Source organism: Labeo rohita, chromosome 17 (genome assembly GCF_022985175.1).
Source record: "Labeo rohita strain BAU-BD-2019 chromosome 17, IGBB_LRoh.1.0, whole genome shotgun sequence".
Lineage (NCBI taxonomy): Eukaryota > Metazoa > Chordata > Actinopteri > Cypriniformes > Cyprinidae > Labeo > Labeo rohita.
In genome coordinates this window covers 32,593,984-32,609,562 of record NC_066885.1, presented here as the reverse complement: position 1 = coordinate 32,609,562, position 15,579 = coordinate 32,593,984, and the positions used below count along the sequence as shown (strand labels likewise).

The following is a 15,579-nucleotide window of genomic DNA, read 5'->3' as shown; positions in this document are numbered from 1 at the left end:
GGCAGTTTCAGCACTGCTGAAGTAGATTTTTAGTTTAATTCATTAAAGAACTGGGGTTTTTCCTAGAAAATGGTTTTCTGCTATAAACAGTTAAGGACGAAAGAAAGAAAGAAAGAAATAAAGAAAGATAGATAGATAGATAGATGCATGAAAACATTTATGTCTAAACACCAGTGTAGTCCTAGTGATCTGTGAAGCACTTCATGATGGCAGTTCCATATATTAAATGATGAAATGGGTTCAATACAACTCAGATTTGACTAAAATAACTAATAAACAATTTATCACCACAAAAAGAATTATGGCTGTAGACAATTCACCATATTATATAACAGGTCTGTGCAAAGAATACTTGCAGTAATAAAACAAAAAGCAGAAAACAAAAGCAAAACTAAACTGAGACTGAGAGATTATTGTGATGCAGAAACCAGGTGAGAGCGATACCTTCTCAGTGTAGGTGGCATTGTTTGGCACTAGGAGTGGAGTAAAGAGCTGGATGATGTGGTCAGTGCTGAGGATTTTCTGTTGCTGAAGCTGTAAGAAGTGTTTGAAACAGCAGTCCCACAGCAGAGCGCTTTCAGCTGACAGACATGACCTGCATGCCCAAACCAGGACAAATGTAACACACACACACAACTGAAATATACATCACATTTAATTAACTGCAAGAAACATTAACCACCCTAATACTCACTCATTAATACAATATATTTTTATTTTTTGAATACTTTATTGTAGTTATATTTATATCCCTTTTAATATACCAAAACATATTAGTATTTTGTCAGTGGTTACACTTCTATAAGTTCTTATAACATAAAACAATATATCAAAAAACTACAGTCAAGTTAAATCATTCTAATCCACAAGAAACAGACAAGAAAAATGGACTCTTCGACTGTAAGAATATGTTTAAATGCGTTTTTGGTTTATTAATGTTGCCAAACGACGTTATTCAGACACTATTCAGGCAATCAAATGGTCTCCTCCTATATATATATATATATATATATATATATATATATATATATATTTGTGGTGTCAATCGATTAAACAAATTAACTAATTAATCACACATTTATATTGCAATAATTTCACATTAAATCTTTAAATTAATGTAGAAACAACATGAAGGAAGTATGTTTTTGATATTTGTTTAATGCCATCTTTTTTTATGACTAATGGCAAGTATCACTGATACAGCTGATGTCTCTATGATTTTTTCCCTAATATTTAACCATTGACTATAGCCATTCAACATTACAGTACGATTGAGAGCTTTCAATTTAACATTCATTAGACTTGTTATTTTAATGGACTTAAAACAATATAGCTACCTATGCCCTTCAGCAAGACAATATAGCCAAATTTAATAAAGTTACCAAACACTAAAATCTAAATTAAATAAAAGATAAAGATTAAAACTACTGATTATTGAACTACTGATTTTCCTCTTTTTTAAATTCTGTTCTTTGATTAACAGACATCATAGCACAACCTGAATAGATGCTATGAGTCCAGAGACCCGTAAGGCACTATACCTGATCTGTTCTGGTTTTGTAGCTGACGACCAGTGAGTGTTGATCAGATCATTGGGTAAGAGGCATCCCTGAGACTGACTGCAGGACAACAGGGGCAGCTGCTGCAGAACCACAGCACCACACGCATGTAGTTCCACACCATCCAGACGCCCACACTGACCACATATACTGGGCAACACATAAGGAAACATCACACTAGAAATGAGAATATGTGGAGTGCATTTGAGCCACACAAATATCACACAAATAATGCAGTATCACTAAAAGTACATTTTTATATTAGTACACATATTCTCAAATTCTTTCAACCTATGCAAATAAAAACAAAAGACAATAAACTGCCAAATATTCGCCATTGCAAAATGGTTACTATAACAATTCACTGTGATTCAAAACCCCTTAGAAACCAAGATTTATTGCTAGAGTGTTGTTGGTGCCAAAGTAATGGCACTTAATTTATAGTGAGAGCCCTTAAAGGCAGGATAATGCAATTTCCACTGAATCTGTGAACACTACAGCACTATGAGAGGAAGCAAACTCAAGCAGGGAACAAAACATCTTCCTTCTCTGACCTGATGATATCATTGAGTTTCTGCTCATTGACTGTGCTTCTGTAGAGGTTCACATCTTTAGCACCGAGACGTCGCTCAACGCTGTCCAGCAGATGACAAAATTCTTCCACGGAAAGCCTGGAGACATTTTCCAAAAATAAGAACAAACAACAAGAAGTAAATTAAACATTTACTGTAATTGTATATAGCTTTATTAACTTATGTCCTGCCTCTTACAATTCTACAACAAGAATCTACATTTGTAAGCAATTTTATTTGTGTAATATAACATATTTCAGAGCAAAAAAGGATGTGTAATGTGATATATATATATATATATATATATATATAGGATGAGACTTTTATTGGATATTATCCACCATTTCAGAACAGAGCCGGACCTGAAAGTGAGTTTGCAGTTTGCACTTCCCTCCTGAAAAACCTCCAGCACACACTTTTGAGGGGAATTTAGAATCGGGACGAGGAGGTTGAAGATTAAGTTCACCCTCTACAGCATCTAGACTTCCATTAACTGAAATTACATTACTATTTATTTATTATTGTTTAACAACAGCCTAGGTGTAAAACTGTTTCAGAGGGGGAGCATGTAATTACCTTACAAGACTTACCTTAGAATTACCTTACCAAGAAAAAATAAATAAATTAATTAATTAATCACAATTATCCTTATTAAACTAACCATATTGCTCTTGTTTAAAATAGGGGGCCTTTCTCCGGCAATGGCTGTAGAAATGTGAAATATTGTTTGTGGCTCATTTAGTTCTAGCGGATCCATATCTCTTACACTGACGTATTAAGCACTGGGTGGCCCTTATAGAACAGCTTCCGCAAAACCTAGAGCCAAATCCTAAAACCCCCACCATATAAAATGGGCAAAAAGAATTTATGACAATCTATAATGGGCCCTGGGGTCAGAGGGCACCAAACAATCGCTGCCTCTCTTTGGCAGGTTGTTTCCTGGAAACACCCTGATTAAGCTGCCTGTGTGAATTATATCCATGACATTCTGTCGAGCACAATCCATCTGGGCAAAGTCCTCTTCAGAGCGGCTGAAACAGCCACCCCCCCATACATCCCTCTGCTCCGTCATCATCTTCCCCCCTAGTTTATTCGCCAGGGCTCTTCAAAACACCAAACACACCCAAACAGCAGCTGATTACAGAGTATTGTTGGCAACATCCATAGGTGTTTGCTCTTGAGGCCATTTATGAGGAGCATGTTATCTATATTTCAACTATTTGTTTTCTCCGTAACAGCAATAATGGTTCCTCTAGCATATATTCTAGTTCTCCTTAGAAACAGAACGCAACAAGGGAACTGATGCGACTCTCAGACAAAGCCTGGAAATACTGAGAAACAAATGTGTTAACAAATCAATCGGTGAAGATACAGAATCGTTACAAATTCCACATCGTACTTGAAAGGGCTTCACACTGGATCCATTACAGGGTGTTTTAGTGCTGGTCTCTCCTTTTACAAAGGTAGAATTACAATGGGTTAGTCGAAAGATCAACCGGAGCACATCAAGATCTTTGAAAACACAAACTCGTGCCGCCATAAGAGAGGCTGAGAGGACAGCTTCATGAAGGGAACGCTCGAAAGAATACAATGATACGCTCTCCTCTCTAGACCTGAGCGCACGATAGCCTTGACTCCACTTTCGCATCACAACATGCGTGACACGGTATTTACTAAATGCTAAGACTGATACTAATGGTTTCTCCTACTCTTGCTTACACGCACAATAACGTTACAAGAGCTTTGTTCTTAGCCTGGCCTCTTCACAAGGCCACTAACTCTCACATTCATGTTCAACAGCAAACATTCACAGCGACAAATAATGTGCCAGAGAGGTCACTACCAACCATATTCATTTATCAACAAAAACTGAATAACATAGTAGCCCAAGTGGTGGGTGTCGTCAATAAAATGTCATTTAAATCTATTAAAAGGTCTTAAATTATGAGAAAACACTTTACAATCACCTCCAAAGGGAACCACTGAGGCTTTGCACGCGCATTAGCATCTAAAGTGAAGAGGATGTTTGTTTTGATACACATCTCGTTTGATCACAGAGCCTTTATTATTATGCATGAAGCAAACAAATGTTTCTGCCAAAAAATGCAGAATTTGCATGCATACCTTTGTGCTATGTATGTATTCAACCAATTCATTAAAGTGGATAATCCACTCCATGTATGCACTGGGCAATAGTGATAAAACAGACTTCCATTAATCTGTTTATTCAATGCAGAATTTTGAAAAATAATAAAAATAAACAAATAAAAATAAAATAAAATAATATAATAATAATAATAATAATAATAAATGGCAAAAAGCTTCAGGGATATAGCTGGAGTAGTTAGTGTTAAATCACATTCTCCTCGAGGGTTATAAAGTTGAAATTAATGGATATTAATCATTTCATGTTCTCTTTTTCAAAAGTGATGTCCATAACCACAGGAGCATGTTTTACGAAGGGGTTAAAGGGACAACACATTGGCAAATCTTACAAATCTTATGCTTTTAATTCACAAAGTATTTTGGTCCTGTAGATGAATACGAAGTGGAGATAGACATAGTTTGACTACTATTTTTGAACTGGTATTTTTTTCAGTAAGTGAGTCTTCAATATGTTATTATATCAGGGCAAACGATAATCACTACCATTTGCAGGAAGTAATGCTCTCACATAGTTAGTTACTTGTTCATATCCCTACAAAAAAAAATAAAAAAAGAAAATAAAAAATAAATAAATAAATTTGATGTGTGTCAAAAGCTGAAATTAGTAAAAGGATAATGAGTAAAAAGTATGTTTTATCGTGAAAATGCAAATAGACTGGCTTTTATATGTGCATGTGCTTTCAATCACACACACACACACACACACATATATATACATATATATATATAGAGCATAATAGTTTGTGGGTAACATTTGTGGGGAATGTGTATATATTTTCATTACGTTAAATATATAGCATAACTATTATACTGTATATATACTATACATTTTTAGAACACTGTGCACATCATGCCACCTTACTAACAATCCACCTGAGCGGAGGCCTTCGTGATGCCCACACTTTCATTCTTCAGAACATTCTATGAAGTCAAGAAATAGTTGAGTCTACTGGGACATGGGGTCAAATCTCCCGAAGAGAAAATTGCTCCCTTAAAGCATTATCTGGGATTAGGCCAATAATGTTGGATTCGGGGTCTGAGCCTTTCTTACAAGGTGTCCTAAAGCCACAACTGAGCCCCACTGAGTGAGGTTGTTTGCTGCAGAACCCCAGTTCATTATATCTGTACACCCGTGTGCACATGAACACGCATCCCCATCTAGGAAAACCACACACAGACAAATGACCTCCCAGTTGTTGTAGTTCATATTTTTTCTTCTACTTCTGCTCCTGACTGTATTAGCCTTCCCTTTTCTCTACAGCGCTACAATTCAGTGATTTCAACATGCTTAATACAACATGCTGCAAAACTATCATGCAAAAACTGTCAATCAGACAAGACAAACAATATTGCAAAAAAAAATAATTAATAGATAAATAAATAAATACAATTGTAACAGTAATGACAAATCAAATTGACATGAGTATTTTTGTTCCCTTAAAGTGTTAGATTACCCAAAAAAGAAAATTCTGTCATTAATTACTCACCCTTGTGCTGTTCCAAACCCGTAAGACCTTTGTTCATCTTCGGAAGACAAATTAGGATATTTTTGATGAAATCCGAGAGCTTTCTGACCTTTCATAGATAGCAAGGGTCCTACCATGTTCAAGGTCCAGAAAGATACCAAGAACATCAACAAAAGTGTTGACCATCAGTGGTTCAACTTTTTATGAAGCTACCAGACTACTCTTAGTGCGCAAAATAAACAAAGAAACAAACAAAAAAAAAAAAAAACCTTTATTCAACAATTCTTCTCCTCTGCATCAAGCTAGCACCATTATGGATGCATGCACTATCCTCGAACGTAAACAAAGCGCAGCGTATTAAAGCTCCGCGTTAACAGCACCGCACATTGTTTACATGCAGAGGAAAGCATGCGCATACGTAAAATTACTTTTGAGCTACTGATGTCACATGGACTATTTTAATAACATCCTTATTGTGTTTCTGTGCTTTGATTGTGATAGGACCCTTGCTGTCTATGGAGCATCAGAGAGATCTTGGATTTCATCAAAAATATCTTAATTTGTGTTCCGAAGATAATGGAAGGTCTTACAGGTTTAGAACAACATGAGGATGAGTAATTTTCATTTTTGGGTGAACTATCCCTTTAAAAACCCTGCAAATGCCCTTCTCAGTATGAAAAGAACATTTGTTCAACCAAGCTACAAAATCGGTTCTTTTGAAGTTTGTAGCACCTGTGATGGCAAACTGGCATTTGCATGTGACTGACTCAAGAGCAAGACATTAGGTATGTTCTACTTCAACTGCACTGTGCAGACTGATCGTGTATGACATTATAAAACCATATGGAAAATTTCACTATAGTTCATTATAGATCTCACAGTACTTTAATGTCATACACAGATAGGTCTGCACAGCGCAATTAAAGTCAAACACACCTAGTGACGATTCGTTTTATGTCATTACACCAGTGGCCACTTGAACTTAGTCAGCTCACGGCTGGCTACACCAATAAATAGAAAAAGCTAATAAAACCCATCATAATTACTGACATGGTCTTCCACTGGATACAGTATACAGATGACCGTTCAGTTTCTGAGAAGCGATTCTGACACAAGTTACAGTAGGACAAAAGGAAGAGTAAAGGAACCTTTGCTTTGCCTCGTCCTGTTTAAAAAGCATGTTTGCATCTGTACAGCCTTTAGAGGAAAAAATTAGTTGTTTATTCTGAATGGCATCCAGGATCGCATTGGAGGATCATATGTTTGTTTGGATCATTTGACTGCAGTTCTGCTAACGAGGCACAGTGTAATAAAGAGTTTGTAAAGAAACTTTAATTGAAAGATGTAAAGTTGAAAGTAGCCATTTTTGCATTGGATCTGAGAGCATGTGCAATAGTGGGGACATTGATATTTTTTTCCTCATGCAACTCATGCCTTAGGCAATTACAACAACGGCCGTTTCCTGATAAGCATTAAAAAAGCTGCAACTTTAAAAAAGATCATTTCAGACAGAGGGCCGGGACCATTTGTGCAACAAAAGACTGTTTATATTTTTGTGATTCTTTTTACATTTACATTAAAGGTGAACCTCAAGAAACACATTTAAAAAAAAAAAATCCATGTCATGACCCATTAATCTTGTTGCAGGGATGTTAATATGTACACACATGCAAAAAGTTAAAGTAGAATTTAAAGTCAGCATGAAAATTCACCTTATCTATGTAGTAAATGCATGTTAAAGACATTTTTTGTGAATGATTCATCCATGTCCAAATTTCTTTTGGATCTCATGATGTTTAATCAAGATAATCAAACTCAATTTTCCAGTGAAAACGACACACTTCTCTCTGCTGACGTATGCCCGACATCTCAATCATTAAGTCTGCTAAAACTCTGGCACTCGACAATCGACTGCAAGTTTTCATTTATTTTTGAGTGCAATGCCCATGTTTCAAAATCCACTCAATCCAGAACCAAGTACCCGCCCTACATTTTTTTCTTTTCTGATAATTCATTTCACTCGTCGCTATTTCCATTTCATTGCGACAATTACGCAACACAGTATTTCTTCTAGAGTAATAATCAGAGGCATCTACAGGATAAGAGATAAGTGATAACTTTAAGATTAGAGAATAAGATTAGATAAGATTACATATAAAATACAATAATGTGATTGCATCAATAAAGAGAAATCTATTTTAGAGTAGAAAACATTCAGTAGGGCCAGTCTTATAGGTCCACAGAGTGTCTGGCTGTACTCAAAAGGAAGAAAATAGTCATAAAATCCAAGCAACTGTACCTGTTGGGGGATTCGAGAGAATCAGGCCTTCTAGATTTCAGTCTGTTGACCTGCTCGTGTGTGCCACTGTTGGTCCGAATGTGTACTGCACTCTGCTCTTGAATTACAACATCTCCTCTCAAAGCGTGATGTCTGCTGTTAGTGTGATCTGAAAGATGTAGAGGATTACTACGAGTAAGTATAATTCTTAAAACAGGCTAATCAATTAAAAAGTGGCAAGTCATGTCAATAAATCTGCTTAATCACAATGCAGAATTGCAGTTAATTGAGCAGAAAATTCAAACCTAAAAGATCTTGGTGTCTTGATGTGGAGTCACCTTCATCCTCTGCAGACACTTCCTCATCCTCATCTCTAGAGTTCATGTACTGTGAGGAATCTCTTGGATCAGTGGTGTCTGGGGAAGGACTGTGGGTCGGGTACCGCTTTAATGACACAATGTCTTCAGGCATCTTCGTGGCCACAGATTGAGAGGACACTTCAGCTTCCTTCAGGGTCATGTGAGGTGAGTTTAGTTCTTCCCATCTATGCTGCTCTCCTGCCCTCTGAGAGTTGTCCCAATCAGACTCCATCTGCTTTTCATGCACGTCACTCAAATGTCTGCCCTCAAGGAAATCACCTGAGTTTAGAATGTCATCAGATATAAAGGCAGTGGCACTGGCTTTTGAAACATGGGAGTGCATACAAAGGCCACTTTGTAGAGGAGAGAGTGAAGGATGATTAGGTATCAGCTCTGTCTGAGATGGTGAACGTGTGGTTGTGACGCCATCATTTCTTGATGAGCCGTTGGAGGTCTGGTGACCTGTGAAGATGACAGCAGTCTGTGATGATCCCTGTGTGCTGGGAGGCTGGAACCTGCTCGGGAGCTGTGCAAGCCGAACAATACATATAGCAGATGTAAGTGGTGGAAGACAGGATGTAAAAAAATTTTGTTCCAAACCAAAACTAAAACTCAACCCATAAAAAAATTGCATTACTTGAAATAAAACAAATATAAACTGAAATACATATAAACTATATGATATATTTTTTATATATAAATAAAACTTATATCTGCTAGTTCGTTTAAAGGCTGGAATACACCGCCCGACTTTTAAAATCTGAACAGATTTTTAAAACACTAGGCATTACACACTTACCGACTTTGTAAATAGTGACAGAGAAAAACTGGTCATCACACACTACACAACTGAGGATCACACTAGCAGATTTTTAAGTTACTCTGATCACAACAAATTCACATAGAAATGTGCTCCTTGTTGCTAGGAGACGCATGACAAATGAAAACAACTTCTAAAATCAGCCAAAAATATCAAACATGTTTGACATACTCCGACTGGACAGAATCAAAGTCTGTAGAAAAAAAAAAAAAAAATTCAGAGTTCCAGGCTTAAGTTGAATTACTGAAAACATTTAAAACTACATAAGCTATGAAAACTAAAACTTTATAAAATCTAGACAAATTAAAACAAAATTACTATATCTTTAGCTAAAATAAATGAATAAATAAATAAATACAAATGTAATTTAAAATATTAACAAAAACTATAACAGTATATCAAAAGTCCTATTCGGAAGGTAATTGTTTCTCATATGAACGTCTGTATATATAAATTTACGTATCACCTCATGGATTCGAACGGCGAAGGAGGGGAGGGGAGAAGAGTTCTGTGATCCTACGAACCCCGGGAACGTGCTGCTCACGTGCTGCTCACATGCTCATAAATAAAATTTATTTCATTTACAAATTTATTCGTATTATTGTGTAAATGCTGTAAATGCTGAAAACACATACGTCCCCATGAGAAACAATTACTGTCCAAATAGGGCTAATGATACTAAAACAGCACTGGTTCCAAACCTGTATGAGTTTCTTTTTTTCTTTGGAACACAACATATTAAAATTGGCATGCTGCAATCAGTTATGACAGATTTGAAATACTGCACATAAGTCATGTGAAATGATTTTTTTTGGTGCTTTCATGGTGCTTTTCATCATTTTTGAGATCCTCAGCAACATTCCCCATTTGTTTCCGCTGTACATTGTGAGTATTCTGCCATATCCTTTTGTGCATAAAAGAGAAAAGAAAGTCACACGGGTTTGGAAAAACACAAAGGTGAGAGAATTTTCATTTTTGAGTAAGCTAACATTTTGAGGGGAATTAACTCTTTGAGGCATGTCCTTTTGAATACCCATGGCAAGAGTTTCTGAATATTTTGACTAATGTAAAAAGTTAAACATTTTTCAAATATATCTGTAAAAATGTGATATACTACTTTTCTATATTAATGAAAATGAAAGGAAGTAAAACCGCAGAAAACAAAAAAGGCATGTCAAGTACACTGAGTCAAGAGGTTTAAAAAGTGCTAAAATTAATTGGGTGGTCAAGGATACCTTATAGCCAGCAAGTGGGAGCTAAATTTCTGATATATCATTCTCTCATTGCTTTACTTCCACTAGTCCTTGGCCCCAAAACTCAACCCTGACAATTCAGGTTACAGTGGCTTCTTTTCAAATAAACTTTTATCCAAAACATTTCAAGGTATCATTTTTGTGGCTTTTTACAGACTGACTAGGATTTCATTTGGTCAAGGTTAGATTTTCTTCCAACTGTCTGTTCAGCTGAGTGCACTGAGATCAGTGTCTTAACTTTTAATCTTATTAACAATCCTATGCTCCTAAACTCTGTTTCATGACAGAAACACCGCACTACGGAGGAAGAGTGGCGGATGGGTGCAAAAAAAAAAAAAAAAAAAAAATCAACACACATATTAAAAAAAAAAAACAAAAAAACATGGCTTCTGTTTCTTTTCTGATAAGGGTCTTAAATACCAACCCGTTAGCTGCTTAATAACATCCACTGTAAACCACGCGGTCTGTCTGGCAGATCCAGTGTAGAAGTAAAAAAAAAAGAAAAAAAAAAGAAAGAAAGAAAGGAAAAAAGAAATGGAGTGAGAGGAAAAGTTAATTTCTTGGCTGAGTGATTCCATCGCTAGCTGCAGGGCAAAGTAGAAAGTGTTTCGCTAAAGTAGCAATTGATTCTTCTATCAATCTGCGGCACGCGCCTGCTCTTCCAAGGAATATATTAAATATGAAAATCATATCCCGTTATCATGGCTTCCCAGCTTTCAGGCTGGTAAGCTCCCCTTAATGAATGCTGCAGCCTCGGGGACATGCACGCAGCCAGTGGTGGCGCCTATGCATAATGGAGTGATTCCTCCCATCTCTGCTCATTACAATATCGGCAGGCTGGAAGGGGTGGGGGGGTGGGGGGGATTTGGGGATGGAGGGGGGGATGCGGCACAGTCACAAGTGACTGCTCTAGACGGAATGCTCTAAGTCATTATGAGCTGTCTTCCACATTTCATCCGAGAGAGCTCGAGTCGCTTGAAGAGAGGGAAAGCTACAGCCACGGGCTTGAACTACATCGTCAGTGCGGGCAAAGCAGCTAGGATTAGACACCTGCGGCACTACAGATACGACGAGAAAAATGAAAAGCCTCACGACCGCCGCCGAGCAATCTACATAACAGCAACTTTTGTTCGAGGGACTGACAGAAAGAGTTTGGACGCATATTGTTTTAGCTGTCATACACATGACGTGCAGTAAACACTGCAGACAAAAATGACACACGGTCAGTTGGATCGCATTAGCTGCTAGAGGTTTCCGCAATACTCTTTCCTTTACTCTTTTCCATCCTTTTTTTTCCCCCCTCATTTTAAACAGCCTTTTAAAAATGTGTAATATCATTTTGTTTTAAGACTGTGATACTCCTTTGTTAAACCAAAGCAGTCATTTGAAGTCATTTGAGCAAAACAGTAATTACTTCAAGCACTTTCCAATTTGCTTTTGATTATAAATTAATTGTGGCCTTTGAACACTGATACCCCATATAAACTGTCAAAAGTGTCTCCTGAAGAGGGAGGCTGAGCTGAATAATGGTTGTGGTATTTTTCTCTACAACTCTCAACTCTCTTCTTTTGAAAAAACGACACACTTCCATTGGATCCCATCACAGCGCTGCAGTTTTATCAAAGGCACACAGATAGCTTTGTAAATTCCCCACTGAACTGTAATTTCCATAGATGACACGATAATTTTCTCTTACCTCGTCCGCTTCTGATTCCCCCCTGCTCCCCATTTTCTTCCTGTCTTTCTTCAGTCTGGTAATATGCGTCTTGTATTCCAACTGAAATGAATTCAAGTCAAATCATTGACAAATCAACACAGATCATTTTCAACAAGTAAATGACAAAAACATTTGCTAATAACCCCAGTTACTAGACACAAGTACACAGGAAATTACAATGTACTCAAATCTATAACCTCCTTTTTTCAATATATATAGAAGAGCAATAGCAATGAAAGAGAAAAAATATGTTTATGCCCCTAAATGTAGCGCTAATCAGTGTGTGTATTCCTTTGTGAGTGCCCTTAATAGTGCCTGCCAAGGCTCTTAATCAGTTTGGCGAGTTAACCAGTGGCAGACATGAGGGCACTGGGATTACCTCCAACCTCCCACTTCATTCTCGTAAGACAATATCTGCACTCTCAAAAGGGACCAGAGTAACAAACCATTTACCCATTTTAGACGTGATAACACAGCTACAAGCAAATATTAGCACTGTTAAAATCTGGGTGGGAAAGACAAACGTCAGTGAGGAAAAGAGAAAGAGCGTTTTAGAGTTGTATGTGATGTTTTGAGGTCATGGTATTGAATTTGAGCAATTAAGCAATAAGGTTCAATTTAGTGTAATAAAAATCAAAGTGATGTTCCTTGACTGGCATCTAGATTAGCAGGTATCTCTTACAACTGCAATTCAAAGCAACCATTGCAGCAACAAAACAAAATACAACAAACACACACACACACACACAACACACAAAAAAAGGAGAAAAACGGGTTCTTTTTACAAAAAGGGAAATTCAGAGGCACTTCACTATCTGAATACAGGGCGATTAATTTGTGGTGGTGTAATTAAACAATTTGTCTAATTTGATATTAAGCTGTGGAGCACTGTTCAGTTTTAAGTGACAATCTGACGGAGCTGTTGTTTTCTTTTTCTCATTTGTGTGCAGTGATAAATGAGTGCTGGAGTGTTTATGATTGTTCCCAAACAACAATAAGTGTGAATGTTTAAACACTGGAAGACAATTAGACAGACAATTACAGGATTATGGCAATGGTCTAATTGAGGCTCAGAATATATGTCTGGGTAGAAAAAAAAATCTGTGCCTCAAAAGAATCTCTTAGTTTTGGGAAATACAAATCAAACATTCAGACTGCGCTAACATTTTGTGGTACTGAACACCTGACAAAAACTGTGAAATATGCACAACAATACACACAGAGTCAGGACTGTTTTAAGAAGCGCATATGATGAATATTGGGACAGAGGAAGCTGCCCAAGGTTGTTACCCTCTTTTGAAGCAGCCTGCTACAATCAATGGAGAATTCTTTCATTTTTGATGCCAAGTTCTCCACATTCTCAAGAAGCTCAAGGTTGCGCGTCTTTGCTTGCTGCTCTCTCTCGCGCAGCTCCTTGTAATAGCAGCGCATCTTGGCACACTTCAACTTAGTCCTGTGAGCAGGAGACAGACATGAGACGGACAGCTTTGCTACTCTCTCTTTTTTTTTTTTTTTTAGAAAAGGCTGTACTGACTTTGTGTTCATGGAAATAAATATGGAGACTTGTTACAAATAGGTCAAACATTACTATAAATAGGTTAATGCTATCTTATTAGTATAACTAATTGCTCCTCACTGTGCATAGTACAGGACAAACTAAAACATTACATATTTGTCAAGGGCCACTTTACAGTAATACTAATGGATTCTCCACAGCTAAGATGGAGTTTTGTGGCTAGCAAAGGGCGAAAATGGATAATGACGGCTGAAATTTTAAAATGAATGATAAATGCTGATCTACTAGCCTCTCACATACCCTTGACCACCATGGCCTCATATCAAAATTCTTTATTTTTATAAATGCATTTAATTGAGCCATCATAAAAACAAACTGTTCTCAAGCACTTAAACAGAAACAGATGACACAGTAAGTATCACCAAATCGTCAATGAGTATAGTAGTCTACTTATTTGTCCTGAAATAAACAATTTTTATTGGAGAATGCCTATTATATCAGTGACACACACATACACGTACAAAGTAGAACTGAAAAAATGAAATCTGTCACTACAATATAAACTCAATAAAAATATATTATTTTATTAATACTTTATTATTTATGTTTCTTGATATTTACTCTTTTTACTAACATATATTTACTAATATTTTTTGTACGTTTCTAATGTTTTTATACTTACAATCTTTCCTCTGATCTTAAGTAGGCAAACAGTTTTTCTTCCAACTCATGTCTCCTTCTCTCCCTAAATACAATAAAAAATAATAATAACAATACACCTGCAGTTGAATTCTCATTAAATATATAGTTTAAATAGATCTTACAAATATATAGCTTAAACAGACTGAACCAGGGAAATTTACCAAATATGCTAACGTTATTATATATTATCACTCTTTAAGTATACCTTTACATTTCTTACAAAAAAAGAGAGCGAACAAATATTATGATATACTAAATCTGTCATCCTAATAAGCAAGAATCTGTTAAGGCTAATTTTCGAACTTATTTAATACTGCAAAAATACAGATAAGCAAACGTCTGATATACTACTTGAGCTCACTACCACACACATACTGAAAATAAATTACTTTTTTTATTTGAAAAGCTATAAAGAGTCATTCAGCGCACTCCCATTGGTTATCGCTCTCATGCTCACCGAGCTCGACTGCTACATTCCGGCGACACATGAAATCAACAGCGCTGCCTCATTCAAGGCCCACTTACATTTCTTAACGTTTAATCGAGCCAATACAGCATCTACTGTGTCTAAGATGAAAGAAAAAAGTGTTATGTGTTCTTACCGTTCGTGCATGGTCTTTTGAATATTCCCAATCTGGTCGAAATACTCGGTGTTGGAGAAAGCCATAGCTGTTTTGTTCGCTCTTCACCTCAGTGTGGCAGGGCGCGTTGTTTACAGTGGTTGCCATACGCACGGTTACCCAGGAGACCGCGCGAGCTGGTTGACTGAAGGGCGCGAATTTTGCCTCAGAAAGAACACAGCTGGAACAGAAGAGAAAAGGTAACGTTACACATGAGACATTTTACTTAAGACATGCTCATTGAACCAATATAAAAAGTAGAAAGCCCACAATACCTAGAAACATCAATATTTAACACGTGACGAAACATACAAATTACATATTTTGTCTCAGCAACATCTTCCACACGAAATTAAATGGTACAGTACAAACGTGGACGACGTCTTCCAGTATCAAAATATTAACTTATTTTCCAAAATATTTCGATGCAAGCTAAATTGTAATGAATTAAAATGTTTTTGGGTGTGGGTGCTTCATAAAAAATAAAGACCATTCAGAAGACAGCTCAGTAAAGGTATGTTTATATAGATGCATTTTACCTGAAAACCTCC

At 36.7% G+C, this 15,579-nt stretch overlaps 1 protein-coding gene across 5 annotated transcripts in view; it reads right to left on the bottom strand.

Annotated features, from left to right (window-relative positions):
* The window catches only part of kiz (kizuna centrosomal protein), a 32,818-nt gene extending 17,689 nt beyond the window's left edge, over positions 1-15,129 (bottom strand). For 3 of the 5 annotated variants that reach the window (XR_007829561.1, XM_051133580.1, XM_051133582.1), the window contains exons 1-9: positions 15,011-15,129; positions 14,389-14,451; positions 13,481-13,643; positions 12,170-12,250; positions 8,347-8,926; positions 8,063-8,210; positions 2,114-2,230; positions 1,542-1,709; positions 445-595 (exon numbers count right to left, since the gene is read on the bottom strand). Coding sequence is in view for 4 of the 5 variants with exons in the window: in XM_051133580.1 (XP_050989537.1) it covers positions 445-595; positions 1,542-1,709; positions 2,114-2,230; positions 8,063-8,210; positions 8,347-8,926; positions 12,170-12,250; positions 13,481-13,643; positions 14,389-14,451; positions 15,011-15,075 (1,536 nt within the window). In the remaining variant the exon portion in view is untranslated. The remainder of the gene's footprint in view (positions 1-444; positions 596-1,541; positions 1,710-2,113; positions 2,231-8,062; positions 8,211-8,346; positions 8,927-12,169; positions 12,251-13,480; positions 13,644-14,388; positions 14,452-15,010) is intronic. The other 2 variants (XM_051133581.1, XM_051133584.1) reach the window with 2 other exon arrangements.
* Between the last annotated feature and the right edge of the window lie 450 nt (positions 15,130-15,579).